At 38.2% G+C, this 23866-nt stretch overlaps 1 protein-coding gene across 1 annotated transcript in view; it reads right to left on the bottom strand.

Moving 5' to 3' along the window:
* Positions 1-333: 333 nt before the first annotated feature.
* RORB (RAR related orphan receptor B) overlaps positions 334-23866 on the bottom strand; it is a 48621-nt gene continuing 25088 nt past the window's right edge. The window contains exons 4-9 of the mRNA XM_063296709.1: positions 5934-6055; positions 4433-4565; positions 3877-3984; positions 2583-2693; positions 1844-1956; positions 334-489 (exon numbers count right to left, since the gene is read on the bottom strand). Coding sequence (XP_063152779.1) covers positions 334-489; positions 1844-1956; positions 2583-2693; positions 3877-3984; positions 4433-4565; positions 5934-6055 — 743 coding nt within the window. The remainder of the gene's footprint in view (positions 490-1843; positions 1957-2582; positions 2694-3876; positions 3985-4432; positions 4566-5933; positions 6056-23866) is intronic.

Raw genomic sequence — 23866 nt, 5'->3', positions numbered from 1 at the left:
TTTATCTACAGTAAACATCTATAAACAGTTGTCTCCCAGAACATAGCCCCAATAAAATAAAATAAAAAATAAAGATAACACCCAGTATTCTATACTTGCAACTTTCTGCTCAGTTAAAAATTGAAAAGGAAAAATTAACTAAAAGAAGAGAAACCAAAGAGGCTCCACTCAGGAGTGCATATTTACATTCTTCAAACTGTAGCGGTGAAAAATAATTCTATTAAGTGCAGGACATTCCTAGTGTTGCAGTAGTTACAAATTTTAAAGAAAGTCTTCATGAAAACAATTCCTTTGTCTGATCAGTGATGCATTCCAGGAGCTTTAGTTTTCCCTTCACTTGCAACCAGTGGTAGAATCTGGATTGAACAGTTCCTTGTATAGTGGAGGAAAAAGTGTGTTCACTATATCAGGATGAGATTGTTTAAATACCTGCAGTTTTTCTCCATGCAGGTTGCAAAGTGCAGTAATAGTTGGTATCTTGGCTACTAACTGGAAGGCAGACAGAGAAAGATATAAACCGAGAGAAATTTTATTCCAGATAAAAGGGTGCATAAATGCATACTTTCAAACTCTTCCAACATCATTCTTTTTTTTTTACTTTTAAAAGCATTGCAGTAGAATTTAATTTGGTACTGCTTACTAAAATGGCTGGCTTTTCTTTGCAAACTAAAGCTAACACGGTGCATTAAAAAGTTCATAAAACAAAATAAATGCTGCTTAAAGAAGTTCAAATCACTCAGATAAATTATAGAGAACAAAAGTAGCTAAAATCAATTTTAGGAAACAAACAGTGACTTGCTATAAGGACAAAATCAGAACTTCTATGACAGACATCCTGTCAATTAGGTTAATCAGTTAAGGCCGCATTAATACACTTGAGAAAAATAAGCATGAAAGCTCAGATTGAAACATCTCATTTTATGGTAAATGTCTGTCTCTCTCATGATCAACTGCTTAGAGGGCAGCTTTGTGTGCTTCCATTTCAGCAGGAAAAAAATTGCAGCAATGACATCACCAGTTCTGAGGGGAGCCAGAGGCAAGATGACTTTTGGGGACCCACTTCCCTGGCTGTGCCAACAGTCTGCCTACTCAACTTTCAATACTTTGTGTTTTCTTTTTTTTTTTTTTTTTGCAAAATCTCCTCCTCTTCCTCTTTGTTTTCCTCACCTCCTTGATACCTGTCTGCTATTCAGCCTGCCAGCTAATCTCAAGGTTGTAGCCACACTGAAGAAGAATGTCCTATAGTGCAGTCAAGGCTGCTCTTTCATGCAGCCTTTCAAAGTAACCTTCCCTCCAAAGTTTAGTAGTGAGCATAACCAATCAAACACTGCCTCTGGTAGTGTAGAGCCAATGAGGGCATTGGAGTGAGAAGGGCCTTGCAGAGAAGATCCCCTGCAATTTGTGGTTTGATTCCAATGGTGCTTCAGAGGGATTCCAGCAACACATCTCCAGCTACATCACCTGCTCTTCCACATGAATCTACTGGAGTTCCACAACTATAGTAGTTAAAGGGAAATGGCTTGTTAGAGACAGGGAACAGTGTCCCAAGAACAACTAGCTTTTGCCAGAATTGGGCCCAAAACCTAGTTAGGGTATTATGTATAAATTAAGCTGTTACTTAAACAAGCTTCCCCATGGAGGTCTATATGCCTGCAGGCCTGTTCTTTCCTTTGATGTAATTGACAAAGCATTTCCAAGTAAGTTTGGGAATCATTACATCTGAGTAATTGTTTTCTTTACTGGGGAAAACTGTAATTACAAATGAGAAAAACAAATAACCTAGGATAGTTGTATCTCTAGACATTGGCTTCTCTGTGAATGTCTGTTTGTATTGATGATCTACCTTTGCCAAAGTCTCATCATCAAGATGATTCTTCTGAATCACATGTTGAAGTGCAAAATAAATCTTTTCCTGAAGTTTCTGGACCTTCCTTGGTTCTAAGAGCCAAGCTCGATCTGGCCAAACAAAATAACACAAAATTAAAATAAGCATAAACATAAGTCATTAGTGGGTGGAAAGAAGATTCGTGGTAATTGGTTTAATTTTCAACAATATAGTAACTCTAGTTTGTGGAGGAAGTATGCTATTTCAGTTTCAAATCAAAATCTAATTACTTTGAATTAAATGAATGATGGCTTTCCATTTTGCTGTAGACAAATCCTCAATGCACTTCCCAAATGGAACAACCTATTAATGCCATAGCTGTGCCATGCAATGGCATCCAGTCCAAAGGAACATAAATTTACTTATGATTGAGAAGTTGATCTATAAATTTAAAGGACATTGAATTTAAAGAACTCTTCAAAGAAAAGGAGGTACTTGCAAACCACCTCCTCCAGGTAACAATCAACCTGTCCAGTTCACTCATCTCAGTGAGGGATGTTGAGGGTTCCTGAGCTACAAGAGGTGAGAGCTGTGGGGGCTCAGAAATGATGCAGATTAAATCCATTCAGCCTTCCTTGATTAAGTTAATATGCCTACATAGGTGACATGCATAGCAGCTACAGGATGAGAAAGACTGACAGTGGTAGACTTTGAACACAGGATGAGTAAGAAAGGAAAATCAGCTGGAGAAAACTACCTGGTGATATCAGAACAGCAGATGAAAACAAGGCAATTTCTTCCTCGGTCAGCTGCAGTGAACATAAATTCTTTGCAAAGTCAAATGCTTCATTCACAAGGTCATCAGAACCTGTAGGCAGCACAGATAACAACATCAAGTTCTGGAAATATTTTCTGGTATAGGATTTGTACAGCTCAACTGTTAAGCACTGCTGCCAAGTTATTACCCAACTACATGAAGTTTCTGGGCATGGGTTTGATAGTAGCAGGGAATGGATCTCTCACTCACATGCTTCAATTTCCAGTGCAGTTCAACCAGCGTACTTTATAGTTGAAGAGATCTAGCCTTCCATTCAGCTCTATCAACAGCTCAATCACTCTCAGTCCCTGCTCCATTCAAGGGAGTCACATCAACTATGGGAACAACAGTGGTGTCATTTGCCTGTCAATTCTGCATACTGCTATCTGAAATGCCCACCTCACCTTTAGAGACAGAATACCTGAAAGAGGAACTTTAGTGAACCAGTTATCAGTCAGGTTTGTAATGGAGCTGCCAGTAATTCACATATCTGAACCACTTAAGGCTATGAAGGCAAATTGTGACCTGTCACTTAAGCTCTTATTATAAATCTAATGTGCTCATTCAACTAATATAATCTATATAGAAGTAGTTTCTCCTTTCAGGTTAGCTGTCTAGAAAAAGGCTGAAGTCACTTTTTAAATCTTTCTGAATACGGTAGAATTTGTGACCTCACAAAACATCCCCTGTCCTTTCATACTTGTATCCTGCTGTCAGACATAAAAGCTGAAGTCATGGGTTTGCGCCATGATGTTATGGCACATGTTTGATCAACCTGCCCTCCTCTTCCCCTGATGTGAATGCCTAGGCTCCCCCACTCTAAAGCCTTAGACTCCTCCATATTATGTTGATCTAAACTCCAAACTCGTACCTTCTCCAAACCTGGTATGATTTTTCAGCCTGTGATGTTTTCTAATAATTTGGTAGCGGCTAATAAATCTAGTAATGAAATGGAATTCAGTTCTGCTTCCCCAGATGGCATGGCAAAGGCATATAAAATTATAAATTGAATAAACCGAGATTCAAAAATAAGAGGCTGTGATTTACTGCTATTATATGCGAGATAAGCAGAAGATTCTGATAGGAACTGGATTTTAGTACTCATCTGAGAGAATGGATCTAGCAGGTGATTCCTGTTCCCCTAATTCTGCAAGTGGTGACGAGCTGAAATGTAGTTCTTTATCCAAATTATTTACAAAGTCTTCAGTTTGAGTAAACAAAACAACCTGCCTACCCAAAGCCTTGAACATTTGCATTCCTCCGTATTTTCCTTCAAACAAAACGGTGTTGTTGAGTGGATTGAAGGCACGACACATTCTCACTAGAACAACTTCCAAGCAGCCTGGAATGATAACAAAAGGCCTGAGGTGTTACACAGAAATATCCCAACAAGATGGTGTAGCCAGTTCTGTAGCTCTGTACTCACAATAGAAGTATTGTGGCTGATATTTGGTGACTGTTGTAACACATGATAGAGTAAACTCTATTCTGGCAGGATGTTGAGTCACATAATTTTTTGAACTGTCTCACGTGATGATGATCGTTTAATATATACTTTCAATCACATTTATATGAAGCTAAACATACTGTATACCGTTGGTGTTTCCACATGACAGTCACTGTGCAATTTTCTATTTTGTATACTGATATAGAAAAAGAAATGATGTTAAGAATTTGTAATTTTACTGAGCCTAAAAGGTCCTGCATGTTCTTCTACTTTTATTCATCAAATATTGATGTTAGATAAACTGTTAAGTATTTTAGACTTTATTATAATCTCCTCCACAAACCTGATTTGAGAAGTAGAATCTGATCATTTTGACAGAGTTCCATGAAGCCCGTTATCCGTTTTGCAAACTCCACTACATATTGAATAGCATGTGTGATCTGGATTGCACACTGCTGCCATAATGCTTCTCTTGACTTCAAGAAGAAATCACATGAAAAAGAAGGAAACCAAAGTGAGAATGTCCTTTAGATCAGGGATGGGCAGAGATTATGCTGTTGAAATTTGGTAGCAAATTGCCAAAGATCTAATGCTTAATGCATCTGGGTGAGTTTCATAAAAACCCAGTTCCCCTCCCATGCATACACACTCACTCCCACACCTATCCTGTTGGAAAATCTTGGCTCTGCCTACCCACTTGCATAACATAATGCCATTGTCCCATTCACTGTGGCTCTCGGTCACTTAAAAAAATATTCTCATTTCCCAAATGGGCAACCCCCATAAAAGTTGTCTACCCTTGATTTAGATTATGATCATCATGAAATTATTTGTCCCTTTGGATGTTATATAGGCACCCGCTTTTGTTTAATTCAGGTGTCAGCTTTACTGTCATTATGTATAGATTCCAAGGACTTTGATTCCAATCACCATTTTCTCTAGGAAGGTAGACTGTTAGAGGCTCATAACAAGAAAAGACTTGCATTAGGATTACCTCTCATTAATTAAACCCAGGAATGACTTTTGGTCTATGCAATGAGAACAAGTCTGGGTTTTAGAATATGCAGATCATACCTTATTTCTGCCAGATTCTTAACACAACCAAATTATCTGAATCCACTTTTGATATTTCTCTAATGAGAAAATTACTGATGGAAACTCACAAAAGAACAGAGAATTAGATGTTCAGTAGTGCACACTTCATTAATTGTTCTAAGTCCACATTCATCTGGAAACTTGCATGATTAAATACATGGTAATGAATATACAAACTGTGTACAGAAATCTTGTAGTAACAGAAATAAGTAAAACTGCTTTCAGCTACTCATAGAATGACTTAAGGCATAACCATATGACAGGGCTTTAGGACTGTTGGAAAACATCTTTCCTCCCACTCTGCTTGAAGTGGGTTTATTTTCAGAGAAGGGAAAGAGGCAACTCTATTATAGAGTAAGGAAGAGTTGTAGTATTTGGCGTTTTATTCTTGTGAGTAAGAAAGGGATGATAGATGTACATAAAATATGCACTGTGGGGGAAAAAATCATGTTAGAATCTCAGATCATCCAGTAAATTAAATTCAGGAAATATAAGGGGAAGGATTTTTTTCCCGCAGTGCATAAATAAAAAGCAGAAACAGAACTGAGGGTAGGTATTCAAAGGGATAGACACAACAGGTTAGCACAAAAAATTATGTGGAGATTGGAAAGTTTGGCCTCGCTTTTAAAACATCATCATTCAATTTTGCAATCACCGTAGGTGTAGTCATGAATTGAGATAGGTAATGCAGAGAATGGTTCTTTATGGTAAGGAAGAAAGAAACAAGACATTTTATTGGATTTTTGTACCTTGCTCTGGTATATTTTGATTTCTTCATATGTGTGGGTTTGCCAGGCTAGCTGGTGTAGTTCCTCCATTGTATACTGACACGTCTCCAAATGGGACTTAATTATATTCTGTGCAATTCGATCTAAGAGACAGGAACAAGAAGGATGAAACTCATAACATATGATTTATAAATAATCATACATACACATATACTCATATTTAAGTACTTTAATCATGTTGTAATATACACTGTTTTTGGCTTAGAAAGGCAGGATAAAAATCAAATAAGAATAATATATCATAATATTATGAAATTTGTAGGCTGCCCCAATCTGTTACAGCCATTCCTTCATGGCAGTGGCAGTATCATAAGCTAAAACTAATGGCAAGAATCACTGGATGCTTCTAGCAGTAGTTCATTGCAATGACTGCATTTAGTGAAATATTACATTGACAGTCCAAAGTGATATAAGATCTTGAAGATGGTTAACTGTGCTATCCATTCATTTATTATATAGATTTTTGGAGGCATTTAGGGTATAAATACACAATTTTACAATCAATGGACAATGTGATTATCAATCCCCTTTGAAATTTCCTTGGTCTTAAATCATAAATTCAGGGATTATGAGATGACAGAGGCACCACAACAAACCAGAACCACTTTGGTCTAGTGGTTAAGGCACCAGGCTAGAAACCGGGAGACTGGGAATTCCAGTCCCACCTTAGGCATGAAAGCCTGCTGGGTGACCTTGGGCCAGTCCCTCTCTCTCAACCCAACTCCCCTCACAGGGTGGTTGTGGGGAAAATAAGAGGAGGAGTATTAGGTAAGTTCCCCACCTTGAGTAATTTGTAAAAATAATAAAGGTGGGATAAAAAAATATCTAAAAAAAAAAGTTGCCCCAAGCAGCAGACACAGGTGGCTAGTGCTGCACACAAATAATAGGGCCTGGAGTGCTGAGTTGCCTATAACATAACCTTGCTTTTTCAGTCATTTTGAATTATGGCAGAATATCTTATTCCTGGGTTAAGTAATGGTGCTGCTGAGTAAGCAGTAAGATGTTACAAAAGTCACATAATGTTCTCTACTGAATATTTGGGTGCAACCACAATGATTCAAATGATCCAAATGATTATTACCATATCATTCGTAGATGCGGTAATATTTGACTTCTTTGCATGGTGAATTACTGCTGGGGATTTTACTATTTATGATAATAGAATGTACCTGAAAGGTAAAGATGCTGTCTTCTCATCTGCATTTGAAAGGCAATTTAATTCCTTTTTATTAAACTTGGTAAAACAGATGACAGTAAATTAACTATTCAGTATGATAACAGAGATAGACACTGTGCATTCAACATAGAATTATAGAATGGGATAGGTCTTTATAGGCCATGTAGTGTGAGGCAATTAATCCATGAACAATAAATCTGTCAACTTCTGCAGGGCAAAACAAGGCTTTGCTTAAGACAGTTTTGCTCAAGACAGATGTCTGTGTAGTCAATGATGTTTGTTCTTAAATGCTTAATTATGATTATGATCAATTGATTCTTTCATCAACTCAAGATAACTTCTGCATCAAACAATTATATGATTTTGTTTGTTTTGTTTGTTTGTTTATTGATTAGTCATATGACCGTATCAAATAAAATAGGGTAAAATAACACAGTTTATCAACATCTATAAAGATATTCAATGAAATAATCAGATAAGATCATCCCCTTGGCAGTTGACCCCACTTTGATCTAAGAGGAAGCTGTCCGTTGGATGGCTTTGGCAGTCCTTCTTAGTCCCCTTTTGTTCCTGTACCTTGCAGGAGGTAAGACCACCTGTTGATGGGGTCCCAATGGACTGTCCTGCCAATTAGTGATGTTAAATGCTGTGCTCTAGCTGAAGCATATAGTTGGCAGTCAAAGAGAATACGAGTGATGTCCTCTAGTGCACCACAGATATGCATCTTCTCTGAATAAGGTACTTGATGAAATCACCCATATTTTACAATAGAATTGAGGAGCTCAAATCTCACTCTGGTTAAGGATGTTATTTGGCCCTGTGTCAGGCCCAGAGTTAGGTATTTTTCTAGTTGAAAAGTCTTTTTGTCCTAGGCCAGCCATTTTAAGGATTTGACGTGTCTTTATGTCAACCTGAACATTAATATCCAGGTCCCTCTGTATTTATATTATGACTTTGCTGTGTTCTCTGACAACATGCCATGGCTACCACATCTTGGCTGCCGAAATCCAGGTACAGAAATAACTCTACACTGCCATCCTCTGGTCCTCTGGATTTTGGCAGGCCAAATCTGGTAGTTTCAGGATAGGCAGTTCTTCTTTTTCCATAAACAAAGCAAACAGGTGTTTTTAAGAAATTAACTTCTCTTAACCTGGGTAATTCTGTGGGAGGCTAAGATGTACATTGTCTACTCATGCAACATGGTATCAGTTATATCCTGTGCCTCCTATAAACTGGCAGAACCCCATAGTGCAGGACAGTGTCCCAGTTTTCACATTTACTAGCTTCAAAAATAATTCAACTGATTTTTCTTTAAACATATACATAAATAAAATGAATTTTATTTAATTATTGAATTTTGGCAGCAAGAATTATTCGTGTAGTAAGAGCCAGTTTTTGAAGAGCCTCATGTGGTGCAGAGTGGTAGGTGGCAGCATTGCAATGGAAACTCTCCCCAAGACCTGAGTTTGATCCCAGCGGAAGCTGGATTCTCGGGTAGCCGGCTCAGGTCGACTCAGCCTTCCATCCTTCTGAGGTCGGTAAAATGAGTACCCAGCTTGCTGGGGAAGGCGACGACTGGGGAAGGCAATGGCAAACCACCCCGCTACAGTCTGCCAAGAATAACATTGCAAAAGCAGCATCCCCCCAAAGGGTCAGACATGACTCGGTGCTTGCACAGGGGACCTTTCCCCTTGAGCTGACCAAAAATAAAGACAGAATAAACATAAAATAAGTAAGCATGCAAAGATGTTGAAATTCTAACTGGGCCTCTGAAATCTGGCCAGGAAACAATTCTCCAAGCTATCACACTGAAAACACCTTCTCAAGCACTAATAAATACTTCATTTTAAGCTGTCTGTACAAATTAACCAAAATAACTAAAGTGGCTGAGAAAGATACTTGAGGACTAGACATTTCAGTATAACATCCATTTACTTCAGTCATATGCTAGTGATACTGCTAATATTTTGTTAATACGTTCACAGCACTGCCAATTCTATTGTGTTATGGCATTGAGATAAATAAATTGGTTCAGAAACATTTCTGTGCTCCTTTATCTTTGAAGTCACAGTTGAAACTACATTACTTTTTTTTTTCACAAAATGCCCACTGTTTTTCAAAATGATGGCAACCTTTCATGTACAATGCCTTGAGGTTGCCAGCAGAGCAGCCACCTGAGAAGATCCTCTGTGCTGATGCTTGTCTCAGGTAGACTTGAGTTTGTTGTGCTGCAAGCCCATGGAGGAAGGCTGTTCTTAAGCTTCAGAAACCAGAATTTGAGAGACCCATCTGTGGTCTAATCAGATAACATAAGCATCAGAAACTATTTGCTTCCTTAGATGCATTGATGAAACAGAGAAAGAGGGATTAGTGTGAGACTGGAAAACCGTGGGCTGCAAGTCTCCAGAAAATGGGTTCTGTTTTGTTTTAATGAAAAAGCTAAAGATACGTAGGACAAATAAATATGGACTTTTTCACAGGGCATATGTCAATGAAAGTGTCAACTTAATTTCAAAACTCAGCCCCACATCAATCCTTCATTATGATTTCCCTTTAGAAGTGTACACAATAAATAAAAGGTACGACAGTTTGTACTTCATCTACTTGTGAGTCAAGATCACTTGGTTAGCATGTGGCCAGTGCTTACAGGGGCTTTTGTTTGTTTCTTCAAGTCAGTCTTGATTCCTGGAGATTGTCTGGATAAGTCCTTGCAATTTTCTTGGCAACATTTTTGGAAGTGACTTGCTATTGCCTTCTTCTTAGGGTTGAAAGAGAGTGACTGGCTCAAAACCACCCAGCTGGCTTCATGCCTAAGGCAGGACTAGAATTCAGTCTCCCAGGTTCTAGCTTGGTGCCTTAATCACTACACCAAACTGGCTCTCAGCGCTTAACATACACATCCATAAGGTATGGAGTCCACACAGATGCTTCTGCATTATAAGGAAGTTCCTCAAGTAAGTGTCAGTTGACACTAAGAATATATAGATCTGCCAGGAGTGTTTCCATGTCATGTGAAATACATATTAACTAGATCTCTGTATTATGATAGCAGTAGGGATAACTATTGCTTTTGAGAGGCCTCTCACTTGGTACACTGGCTATAGCTTGAACTGCAGGTAGATTTAGCATATATCCTACTTGTGTTACAGTTGTGTCATGGAAGTGACTTCATTGAAAAGTGCTCTCTTCCAGTTTGATAAGGATCACACAATGCAATCATATAGCAAATGTCACTTTACAGTAATAGTCTATTGTCCAATTCACTTTGTGATTTATTACATTTCCAATGATAATTAAACCTGCAATGTATTTTGTAAGGGTAGCTTCATTAATAATGAAAATGACTTGCTGGGAAAAATGGCAGTGTCTCATTAACAGTGCTAATACCACAAGAGTGGAATTAGGTAGCATGTAACTTTTAAAATAACAACTCACCTTTCCTCTGATTTCCTATTTTCTTTTTCTGATACTACAACACCTTATTTTTAAGCTATGGCATACCTTTCAAGACAAGAGTATCTTTAAAAGTGATTTATGACTAAGTTATGAATATTGCTGGAGGTTTAAATAGATACTTGGAACTTGGAGATATTAGAGAGATAGAACCAGTTAGACTTTAAGGTATTGTAAAATGGAATATTGCTTAGTTCAGTAGGAGAATATTGATCTATAATATTCTTTATTTCTGTTTTTTACATTTCACTTCTCTCCTTTATTGGCTTTATGAAGTACCAGCTGCTCATTTCTCAACTCTTATTTTTTAACTCTTGGGAAGTGTGAATGATTTTGCCAAAGATAGTTTGCTTTTTATAAGCCTAGGAAGTAACTGATACACTTTTCTTATATGAGCAATAATACCTCTTCTACAATCTTGAAATAGGAAACAAATATGAGCACATGGCTATGGATTGAAAATCCACATTAAATAGAGTTCCATATTTCTTCTTTCACATTTGTTTAAAAGACAACATCAGCCTAGTCAGATTTTGAAATGGGAAGAAAGAGGCTGATTGTAGAAAGGATACATAATTTCCTCCCCAATATTTTTCTGCTTTTTTGCTGGCTTCTGTGAGAATGCAGGCAATTGAGCCGCACAGGTGAAAAATTTCCAGTTGAAGATGAATAAAAGAAAAAATAAATGCCATGGTCTCTCATTATCTGCCTTCTCTCTTACCAGCCTGCATAGTATAATCTTGCTTGGTCTCAAAATGTCTGTGGTTTCTACAGTATGTAGTCTGAGTTTTAGATTGTGAAAATAGTCTAAGATTAAAATAGTTGAGAACAGAATGTTATACAAATGATACCTGTGTGTTGGAGACATTATTTCAGAGTATGTCTGTTCCATTTCCTGTCAGACTTCCCTAAAATTTGTCAAAAGCCTTTCATTTGTCTTATTTTTTATTCTTAATTCAGACTGTTTGTTGTAGAAACTTCCTAAATTAGGAGGCCTAGATAGTTTCTAAATTAATGTAGCCTTTTGAAGGAAAAAAAAAGCAAAATGGAACTGATTTTTCAAGCATTTTGGTCTATTTTCTTCTTAATTATTATTAGCTGCAATTTAATTCAATCTGATATTTTCCATTTTAAATTGATAATCATGAAATTTGGGGGGGAGATTTAACCTTGACTAACTTTAGTAAATTAAATGAAATTTCTGACCTGCAGGATACAGTCATTTTGAGGAAAACACAGAACTGAACTCCCAGAAACATTGGGTGAGAAAAAGGGAAAGATTTAGAATGCTGGGATTATAATTTTTTTAACGGTGATGGATTCTCAGCCTATTGATCATGGGTCTGCCCCTCCTGAAGTGAACGGGATTACCCTACTTCCCTCTATAGAGTGGAATACAAAAAAAGTAAAAGCCTAAATAATATTTTAAAAATTGAGAAAAGACACTTGAAACTTTTTTTGATGAGATCTAGAAATCTGGGCAATCTGTGTCACTTCTCCATTATTACATTTTCCTTTAAAAATTACAATTTTTAAATTTTTACAATTACAATTAACAGAAAATTTGAAAGGCTTTAAAACATTGCAACATTTTAGCAGCTAGAAATCAGCTCTGGACCTACCCATTCTCTCAATCTTGCAAAGTCTGGGAAAAGAGTCAATTTAATACTAATTTAGGTGTGGTGTAGGTGAAATTATAACAAAGCTGGGTCACTGATTATTTTTTTCCTGAAGCATTGAAGCTGTACAATCTACTCCCTCAATGCTAGAAATTCTGAGGTTACCCACCTCTGGCTTTCCACTGGCAGCAACTCTTTCTCCCACTTACTCTTTCTCTTTTAAACTCCACATTTCAGGAAACACAATTGTGGGTCAGATCCACACTGGGGTTTTTTGGGAGTGGGGGAGGGAGTCAAATATATTGGAAAATTACTGTGAGTAATTTAGCAGAACTTTGAAGTATGTCTCCTAAAATACTGATAATCATCCTCAATTAAAATTAGTAATGGATTTTAATTAGGTACTTACCCATAGGATATAGTTACATTGCTAAGAGCTCATTTCAGTTTCTATCCCAACCCAGTGTTTCTCGACCTTGGTGACATTAAGATGTATGGACTTCAACTCCCAGAATTCCCCAGCCAGCATGCTGGGTGGGGAATTCTGGGAGTTAAAGTCCACACATCTGAAAGGTGCTGCAGTTGAGAAACACTGTCCTAGCCCAAGCTGTTTTAGGAATCCATTTTGAATTCACACACCTTCTGCCTTTACTGCATTTTCTACTACTGACATCTGCGTTCTTTGTTACAAATGGCACATTTCTGAATCCAATAAAACAGCTAGTGAACGTTTTTTACAGGAGGGAAAAGAAGGACTGCATTAGGATAAATGCAGTTAGGATCTCTGTGGTCTACACTCCCTAACTGCCTAACTGGGATCTCCAATTGGATGAGTTCCCACTGCCTTATTAAATATCAAAGACTGATTTTGATTTTTTTAAAATCCTGATTGTCCAACTTTCTCAGTTTCCCTTGTTCCTTTTACTTTTCAGGACTATCATGGAGCGGTGCCTTCTGTGATATGTCATTTGGAAGTTATCAATGAGAAGCTTACTTCAAAAGCCTTTCATTGAGAAGACTTCAACTTGTAATGTTTACTTTCCGAATATCTGGGAAATTCATTCATATCTTCCTTCAGAAATGGCTAAGCAGCTAGTTCACACCATAGCGGTGTTCTGCCTGCCTTACTGTGGTAGGTAGGCCCTCCAGGCTCTGTTCTGCAGCTACTGCTTCCAGAATAGTGCAGTTGGGTGATCCCAGATTTCTCCCACTTCATCCCTATTTATTCTTTTTATCAATCTCTACAGTGGCTGGGTCTTTGGGTCTTTAAACTCTTAGTTTAAATTGATGGTGCTGGCCTTCCAGGCTGTGGTCCTTGATTCCTGAGTTTGCCAACCTCATGGATCATGTGAGGAGGAAAGGAGACAGGAGTAATCCCTACTTTCTGATTGCCTCAGCATAAAAACAGGCCACCCATCATTGTGTGGGGGAGTGGGAGGATGGATAATGTTATCAGCTGGACCAAGGCTGCTGGGAAGGTAACCTCCCCCCAAGCTTTTTTTCTTCACATCAGAAGTGGTGTTTTTACATCTCTGCTGGCACAAGCAAGACAGTTTAGTGCACTAGCTGTGCTTCATTCCTTCTGACACAAATGTCCCTGCTCCAATTGGCTGATGGGTGCTCTGGTGGCCACACGCCCCCTGTTGCTGCCCTCTGCCACTGATGGCTACCTTTAGCAGTGGGAATGCTGAAATGTGGCTGTTCTTTGCACTTTTTGTTTTGTTTTAAATGGGTTCAGCAAGGGAAATGTGAAATGCTTTACTTGAACATTACTGTGGCCAAAGTGGAGGAAAGGATTGAAAATCTGGGAAGAGATTTATTAGGCCAGCTTCATGTCCAGCTATTTAATGCCTAGGAGTCCAGTAGCTGAAAGCCGCAGTGTGGAAAACCCATAGAATGAAAAGGAATTTCTTGTATGCTAGTATTATACAGTATCGTAGCATTCTATAATATGCATGGATTCTGTCTTTCTAATACACTTGCAGCTTCATTTCAGTATTTTATTTTATTTTAGGATTGGAAATAACTTTTATTTTTTTGAAAAAACACTCTCTTATTTTCCTAGGAGCAAAGAAAAATGTACATTTCCAATGGCTAGCTAAACTGTCACATTAAACCATGAGCCATTGTGTTCATAGGCAATTGCCACCAATTTGATGACCTATTGTTTTGCTATATTTCTTTTGTTTTCCTTTTTTATTAAGTAGTAATTGTTCAAGATATAATTAAGACACGTAATGTAGAATATAAGACCAACAGAATACAAGTCTAAAAAAGAAACAGAAAAAGCTAAACTGGTGCAGGAATAAGCAAAAAAGCATATCCGACCAGAGGCTTCTGAGCTCTTCCAGCACCAGTATAAAAGTACTTAAACATTAATCCCTTACTATTAAATAAACATTTAGTAACCTTGTCTCTCTAAAATCAAACCATTCAATCATCAAAACCTACTGTAAAATCAAGACTTCATTCTTTTGCATGACAAGCAAATAGTCCAAGATTTGCTTCCAAATAGGAACAAATCCAGTTACCGTGTTTTCTCTTATCAATGCTGTCAGCTTAGCCATTTGCGCCAGTTCCATCAACCAGTCCTCCGTTGAGGGAATTTGGGCATCGTCCCATCTTTGAGCATATAGGAGTCTTGCTGTTGTTATCATATGTAACCTCTCAAACCCTTCCCCGTCTCATAGAAGGAAAGAAAATATCCCCACAGTCTGCAAAGCACAAGACACCAACTTCTGAAGTGGTAATAGATGTATCCGGCTTCAAGAATGTCTTTACTGCGGGGCTATGCTGAAAATAAGCAAATAACATAAATACAGGTCCCATTCTCTGCTTGGGAGAAAAGCAGTCTTTAATATTTTTTTCATATTTTTGAGGTTTGTGTGTGTGCATGTTCATATGTGTATGAGAGAAGATGAGAGAAGAGAGATTACACATAAAAGAAAGAAAGAGAAAACCTGTATATGTTTAGTTTGTTTGTTTGGAATACATCTATTTGTTGAAACTGGCACATAATCTTACAATATAACTCCATAATTCATGGGAAGATAGAAACAGAAAGACAAAACTCAGACTTTAGATGGTCATTCTGTCCCACGGATATCAGAAATCTAGCTTCTTTCACCATTTGACAAAATAATAGACAATCCTTATTAAAAGGACAGGTTTTACTTAATTTGAAATTCCCGTAAATAGTCAAAGCATCACTTTAGCATTTTGTCTCCAGAAATCTCAGAATCCTTTTTTTAGCTTAACTTCTCCACAAAAAATGATGCACATATATCTGAGACAATGCTCAAGAAAGTCAAATAAATCAGATTTATTTTAATGATTGTATACATTTGTGCACGTGTATGCACATACAGCTATCTTAGGTTTTCAAAGGGATTTCTCAATAAATAGTGTTGTTTTTTAATAAAATCTGCCCCATATGCATGCCTTAGGTTAGGGGAAGTAATCCAAAGTTCTACGATCTTTAGTATTTCTAGAGCTTTCAAAAATTTTTAAGCTAGACAGTCCAGGTTTAGCCTATGGTGGTAGTTCTTGAATTTATTTATTTATTGGGGAACACTCTAAACACTTCTTAAAAAAGATTTGGTCAAAAATATACCATCCTGAGAAACTATCCAAAAAAGACAGCCAGTTTGGTGTAGTGGTTAAAGGAACCAGGCTAGAAACTGGGAGTCTGTGAGTTCTACTCCTGACTTAAACACGAAACCAACCAGATGACTTTGGGCCAGTTACTCTTCCTCAGCCCTCTCAAACCACTTCTAATGCACATAAATGTACTTTCAAAAAAGCACTTGTTTAAACCCCATACAGAATCTCTTCAAATGCTTTCTAGAACGTTTTTTAAATCAATATTCTGCTAAAAACTGCTTTACAGTTTCTTAGAAATCTTCTGCCCTGGTGAATGAAGCTTCTGTTTTTCTGACTATTTAAGAGTTTCTTCTGGTGGTGGTTTGAGCTAACTTTATTGTTACAAATGATGAATGTGCTATTGCTATGTTACTTTCTATTACACATCCTTTCATCACTCTGAAGTTTCCTTCCTACATTTCTCAAAGTGAAAAAAAACCCATTAAAGGAGGATCCTCATGATGGCTTCTCTTGGGATTTATGTCTGAAGTATCAGAAGCTACATTTACCACTCAGCCATTTTGTTACTGAGTACAAAAACAAACACCACATTCTCACCATGAACACTTGAATTCTCTTAAGTATTTTCATATAGAGTGAAGCAACCCAGGTCCCTCCTCTTGATTAACCAGGGTGGTTCTGTTTTCTTCTGATCTCTAGAGATTATGTTTCTATGCTTCATCCAAAACAATCTAATTCCTTAGACAAATTTCCTTTCTCTTTCCAAGAAAACTGGCTTTGTAATAAAACTCAAAGATTATATTTGTTAGTTTTTTTTCAATATTGTCTAAGTTTTTTTTTTAGGGTAAAGAAGGTCTCTCAATTTAACTGTCCAAAGAAGATATTCTTCTTTATCCTTGGTTTGCAAAACAATAATCTTTCTTTAAAAGTTTGAAAAGTTTGAAAAGTTGAAAAGTTTTTTGTTTTTGTTTTTTTTAGCTTCTGGGCCTCCTAAGACCCAAAGGAGCCAAATAAAAATTAAAAATCTATGTTTCAATCTTTTCCCAATTTTTAAATCCTAATCACTTTGAATAAGCCCTGTATTCACTTTTGCCACTATTCTACGTACTTCAGTATAACCACTGTATCCATTTTACTGAAAAATAACAAGACAAAAAAGATCAATTTACTATAATGATTCTGTTCCTCCTTTTTTCCAAAGCCCTGTAGTTGTTTACAAATATTTTTGTATGCATCAGTGTCTATGAAATGATGTCAGCAGCAACAGCTGAAGTAAAGAGAAATGGGGAGAAAGTCCATTTATTTGGTCTGAAGTGGCATAATTTTCTCTATTTCCAAGTTAAATACATATTAAAAAATCTCATTGCCCAGAATGAAAACTTGGAGTTGGTGGTGTGGTGATGGTGGTCAAGGGGAAATGATTATATCCTGTCCTTTACTTATTCAGAAAACCAGTACCGTATAGACAATTACAATCTTAACAATAACATTATATGAACAGATAATATGGATTTTGTTAAGATGTACAGAACTCTGCACTTATTTACAGAATTAGAGTTTACTTTAAGGAAAGAGAAGAAGGAAAAAGAGAAGAAGAAAATCAGCAGCAAGGTGGATGGACTTAATTACAACAGCGATGGGTGCATTGTTGGAAGACCTGAAGGACCAGGATGGAGACAGGTTCTCCTGGACAAAATCTATCTAGGTGGTTGCTAAGGGTTGACACCAGCGTGATGGCACACAATCAAACAGTTAGGATTTCAAAGCTTGTTTATAATTTGTTTGGTCATGATTCCCTCAATTTTCTGGATCAGTTTGGGTGTGTTACATGCGAATGAATGAGAACATAATGACCCATCAGAAGTATTTCTGAGATGTTCTATCCTTTATTAGTGGCATTACAATCTAAAAGATTTACAAGAAAAAAATGTTTTATAAAGCATAAACATTCCATTTCTATGCAGACCATGAAATCTAGAAAAACATACTACACAGTTTCAATTTTTTCTACAATAAAATATGATCTGTGTTTCTGGGGTATTACCTATTAGGGCAACAATCAGTAGATATATAAGCCTCCCATATGAAAGTCAAACTTCTTTCTGTTCAGACCTGAAGATAGAACCTGCTATTAAAATGTCTATTGTACACCCGTTGGTGATCAAGTGTAATACTTCCAATTGTTAATAATTCTAATTGCCTTTGTGACTAGGAGGCTGTTACCCTTCTTCTGGGTGAATACTCTTCAGAAAGCTCTAAGAAGGTTACAAAATTCTTATCAATAGCTATAGCTGTTAGAAACCATTTGGTTCCTTCTTCATGCTCTTAATTGTTAGCTGCTAATTGCTTTAGGATTTTCTCACAATTTTAAAATTTCCGTTTATTGTTATTGTGTTGTCTGCTGGTCTTTTATTGTGTGTGGTCTTTGAACATAAATAAATTTTGATTGCCCTGTGTAGAAATGGAATGTTTCTGTTTTCAAGCATGATTTGTAATGCCTTTGATAAAGGACCTGTTGTTCAAAAGGCATCAGATTATGCAGGAAACATTGCCTTGGTACTTTAAAAAACATGTCTTTATTTTGTGTGGAGTGGTGGAAAAAAGTGACTCTGTTGGTGCTTGATGTAAAAATCTGCATCTCTGTGGTAAAGAATCTCAAACAACTTTAGGGTAATTTTCTTCAACAGATCATATGACTATTTGCCATTCAGCTGTCTAATGTCTTAGAGTAGCTCACCAATTATGTGTCAGAACTGAACTTAGTGTGATATGATTCATTTTGGTTTTAACTATCCAACTTTATTGTCATTTAATTTAATTTCGAGTAAACTTTCTAAGAATATTTTCTACAAAATGTTGCCATGGTTCAGCTTTGGCCTCTGCTTTTCTTATGTCAATTTTAATCAACTTCTTTGAAATTACTGCCCTAGAAGTACAAATTGCAAAGACTAGAGGCCTTGTCTGCCTAACCTTGCCTTGGGCACTATTTGCACATCTGTGTAATGTAGGGTTCCACCTATATAGCTAATTTTGTTTTCAGCTATAATCCTAATCTTCTGTATCTAGAAAGGAAGGATTGTTTTGAAATTTATCAAATTCCAGTTTTGTATTGATTTCATACCATAGGATAGGGATGGGAGCATGCAGATTTACATCTGTTGTTGGACTACAAATCATATCATCATATCATATCATATATCATATCATAATGTTGGCTGGAGGTGATAGAAGTTGCAATCGAAGACTGGTTGAAGGCCACATAATATCCCATCCCTCCTACAAGGTACTGTGATTACAGAGTCCTTAGAGCAACAGATATTGACAGACCAGAAAGTATTGAAAATCAAATAATATACACTGTTGAAAATAAATATCAATTACTGACAGCTAGCAAGAAAAAAATGTCATATTGCAGAAGCCATCAGGTCTCAAAAAACTAATATAGCCATTTTCCAAATTATAGATTTCAGAAATGAGCAATGTATTCTGCCAGTTGTTAAACACTAGCTCCAAGTCCTTTCCAAAAGTTTAATGCTGCTGCTGAAAATGTACTGATTTTGCAGTGACACCCTCTTTTCAACCTCATCTGCCAGCCTGAGAAGATTTGTCAGGCTTGAAAGACAGGAACAGTTTATACCATCTGATATTTGATACACTGCTGCATGTAACCTGCTTCTTGTGGGAGCCTCTTCGTTTTATTGTTTAATTCTGTTGCTCCATTAAATTTCTGGATTAGAAATTCTTTAAATATCTAATGTAACATAATTGGGTAGAATGTGAGAAAGACATAAGATATCACAGAGAACTGGCTACCATAGAATTAAATAAACAAACTGACTTTTATTAAATAATTAAAATTGTTTTTTAAACAGGCTCACTTATCCCAGTAATACTAGTCTACTTCAATATTAAAAATATTCCCAGTCCTGTCTTCAGGACAGGGGGATGTATTCCCAAGCTTGGACTGACTCTTCATCAGACTTGTTCTTCTACCTACTCCTCCCGGATCCCTCTCCTTCACTTTGCCTTCTGCTGGAATATCACATGGGAGGAGGTTCCTTTGATTGACAGTTGCACCACCCAGTCATGACAAATACATCTCTCTCTCCTTCTCCCTCTCCCTCTCTCTCTCACCTCTCTCTCTCTATCATTCTCTCTTTGCAGGACTGCCTACTCCAACAGCTTCTGGCCCAACCTGCTAGAATAACTAGAGAAAACCTGCTGCAAATCCCACATTTTTTAGAAGTTTGGAGGGCTGAAGCAAAAAGATGCTGCTTCTCTGTGTCAGGGCCAAGGCTGTGGAACATGTGGATATCGGCTTGGTCCTCTCCTTACTGTCTTTTTGGAAATCTTTGAAGATGGAATTCTTTCAGAGGGCTTTCCCCTGTGTTTATGGGATGCCACCTTCTCTTTCCTTTTATGGCTTTATCTTTGTTTTGGAGCTGATTTTTGTTTTTAACCATTATTATTTGTTTGTTTGTTTGTTTATTTATTTATTTATTTTTCAAATTTCTATCACCACCCATCTCCCCCAAAAGGGGATTCTGTTAGTTTTTGTTTTGTTTTATATGTGACTGTGGATATAGTTCTATTTATATTCTAAGTAACTGAGAGCCAGTTTGGTCTAGTGGTTAAGGTGCTGGGCTAGAAACCAGGAGACTGAGAGTTCTAGTCCCACCTTAGGCGCAAAAGCCGGCTGGGTGACCTTGGGCCAGTCACGCTCTCTCAGCCCAGCTCACCTCACAGGGTTGTTATTGTGGGGAAAATAGGAGGAGGAGGGAGTATTAGGTATGTTCGCCGCCTTGAGTTATTTATAAAAATAATAAAGGTGGGATAAAAATTAATTAAATAAATAAACCTGCTGAGAAGTCACTTTAACTGAGGTGGGGTAGAAGGAAGTGTGTGTGTCTGCGCGCACACACACACACACACACATACACATACACATTCACGTCATGCCAAACAATGGTTAATTATTCTGATTATTTCCTAAAAATATTGTCATCAGAATTTTTTTCCTCTAAATGTTTTGCCCTCAGGGTTGTTGTTGTTGTTTAGTCGTTAAGTTGTGTCTGACTCTTCGAGATTCGTGACTCTTTGCCCTCAGAGTGATTCAGCATAAAAAACAAAAACCTATTAAAGGGGGAAAAAATCCAGCTCACAGAAGGATATGGCTGATCTACTGCTCCCTGGAATGGTCATTATTGTTCAAAATGAAAAGGAGGGTATTTGAAGGGCTTTGATGCTAGCAAAAACTGTAAGCCCTCAATTAGGAATACTGCCAAAAGTCATTATTTGCCAATTTACATTGACCTTATTTGATGGCAATGTGATATAATGAACTGGATTTATTTATAGGAAGTATAGACAATTTAAATTCACTCTGTTGTATAACTTTTTTAAAAAGAAATTACCTTCATAAGAGTGGGCATTGCGTTATTAACCATAAAGAAATAATTTTACCACAATTTTAACTGTGTTATTTTTAAACTCATCTGCTAATTTTATTTCTCCCTTTATTCCCCAAGGCCAAATACTTTTGCTTTTATATGCACCTCTATGCACCATTTTCTTTCACTGCTTAGAGTTTGCTCTGCACCTCATTTCAATTCTTTTTTCTTTCTTAGGGCATATTCATACTTATCATCTGTTTCTGAAAGAATCAATCCTATATTTTAAACTACACTCATATAATTAATATAATACACACACACATACACACATACGGTATATATATTGAATTATAATGCAGATAGTAAAGAAAAGGGCCTAAGTCAATGGGGTATTCCTTTCTGTACAAAGTCTGTATAGAAATGAAGCACTCCAACCAATCTGAACAAGTCCACATGATGTGACATAAGATTAAAAAAACCCACCTTCAAAGCACAGCAGAGGCTGAATTTGCAATGGGAGGGAGGGGGGTAAAGGCTGACATTGTCATGAGTACTGATGGTGAGCAGGAGGGGGCCCCTATCCAGGGGGGAAAACATATGCGTAGTACTGAGGAGTTAAGCAGCCATTCAAAGAGACACAGATCAGACCCGCCTTGACTTTCGGGGTTTATCTGTCTGGGTTTTTCCCACGCTTCTTCAGTTTGTTAGGATTTTCTGTCTAATGTAGCAGTAATAAAACACTAGAGACCTATTCCTTGTCTCAGCGTGGTTCCTGACTGTTAGGAAATCAATCCTAACAAACTCTCTACTCCCATTGAAAGTGGGAGGAACAAAAAAAAGGAAGAGACATTTGGGAAAATGTCTTCAGAAAACCAGGAAATTCGGCAAGCCATCCAACAACTGGCAGCAGCATTGCAACAACATCAACAACAAGTAGATCTCCAGATCAACACATTACAAGCAGCCATGCTACAGCAGTTACAACAACCAGCTCCGATTAACCAATAAACGGTGCTAGCATCAGCAGCAGCAGCAGCAGCTCTGCCAGTAGTCTTGAGATCCCAGGGCAGTTTACCAGTGAAGTTTGGAGGAGAAGCAGGACAGTTGAGAACCTTTCTCACACAGTGCACAATGTCTTTCGACAGCAGACCAGCAGAGTTTCCCACAGAGAGAACCAGAGTCACCTTCATTTTAAGTCTGCTAAAGGGCCCAGCAGCCAAATGGGCTATTTCCATGGTGGAGAACAACAACCCAATTCTCAACGACTACCAGAATTTTCTGGCATGGTTCCGAGCACACTTTGACGACCTGATCAGAGAGGTCACTGCCAGCAGGGAAATTCGGAAGCTCAAGCAAGGCAACAAGAGGGTGGGAATCTACATTGCTGATTTCAAGCTGTTAGCAGGAGATCTGGACTGGAATGAGAGTGCCTTGAAAGACCAATTCAAACAGGGGCTGGATGAAGAAATTAAAAATGAATTAGTGCACCAGGGAACACCAGCTACCCTAGAAGGTTTATATCAACTGTCTGTGGTCATAGACACCAGGCTAGAAGAGCTCAGACAGATGCAGCCAGGGAGAAACAGGGGCCTCCCGAGCACTTCCAGGATTTCCAGCTCTCTCCGCAGCATCTCTTTACTCAGGACCAGAGGAGCCGATGCAGGTTGGGGCGAGCAGGAGGCTTATTTCCAAGGCTGAGAGACAGAGAAGGAGAGAGAGAGCCCTCTGTTTCTACTGCAGAGTCCAGGGGCACATGGTGAGAGCTTGCCCAGCGAGAAGCCAAGCAAATTCCGTAAGAGCCCCAGGGCAAGCAGCAGAACCAAGAACCAACTCCACCTCGACTTCCAGCCAGGGAAACTCCGTCGGTCTCCCTCCCCAGAGCTCAGAAGGGAGACCCTCAATCAATTAAGAAGGGCTCATTCCAAGGATTCCAGGCAATCCTTTTACTACTTACCAGTCATAATGCACGCAAACCCAGAGCACCAAGCTAGAGGCCCTCGTGGATTCCGAAGCTTCCACCAATTTTATTGATGTACAGACTGTACAAGACCTCAACATCCTGACCTAGAATTGCCATGTCCCATAGAAGTGGAGACCATTGATGGCCAGCCCCTCAAGGCAGGGCCAATTAGAAGTTTCACAGAACCTTTGCAACTAAGAACGGGAGACCACACTGAGTGGATCCAACTTCATGTTACTGCATCACTTAATGTGCCTATAGTCCTGGGCACACCTTGGCTGAAGATCCACAACCCATTGTTGAACTGGACTATGGGAGCAATCTCCTTCCCAGCTAAGGAATGCCAGCACCACAAGATTCAAGCCGCTCTTCTCTCTCCAGCAACCAACACAGTCACGGAAGCAGGGGGGGTCCAGTTGCAGGCCAAGTATGCAGATTTCGCAGATGTTTTCAGTGAACAAGAGGCCACAGCACTACCCCCCCATAGGGACTGTGATTGCACCATTGAGTTGATACCAGGAGCCAAGATTCCAGCAAGGAAACAATATCCCATGTCTCCCAAGGAACTAGCCACCTTAAAGGATTACTTGGATTCTAATCTCCAAAAGGGTTTCATCCAACCATGTACTTCCCCAGCGTCTGCTCCTACCTTCTTCGTACCAAAGAAGCCTGACCCGTTGGCACCGGCA

This window comes from Candoia aspera, chromosome 2 (genome assembly GCF_035149785.1).
Source record: "Candoia aspera isolate rCanAsp1 chromosome 2, rCanAsp1.hap2, whole genome shotgun sequence".
Taxonomy (NCBI): domain Eukaryota; kingdom Metazoa; phylum Chordata; class Lepidosauria; order Squamata; family Boidae; genus Candoia; species Candoia aspera.
Note: the sequence above shows the minus strand (reverse complement) of the source record. Positions and strands in the feature narration are given on the sequence as shown.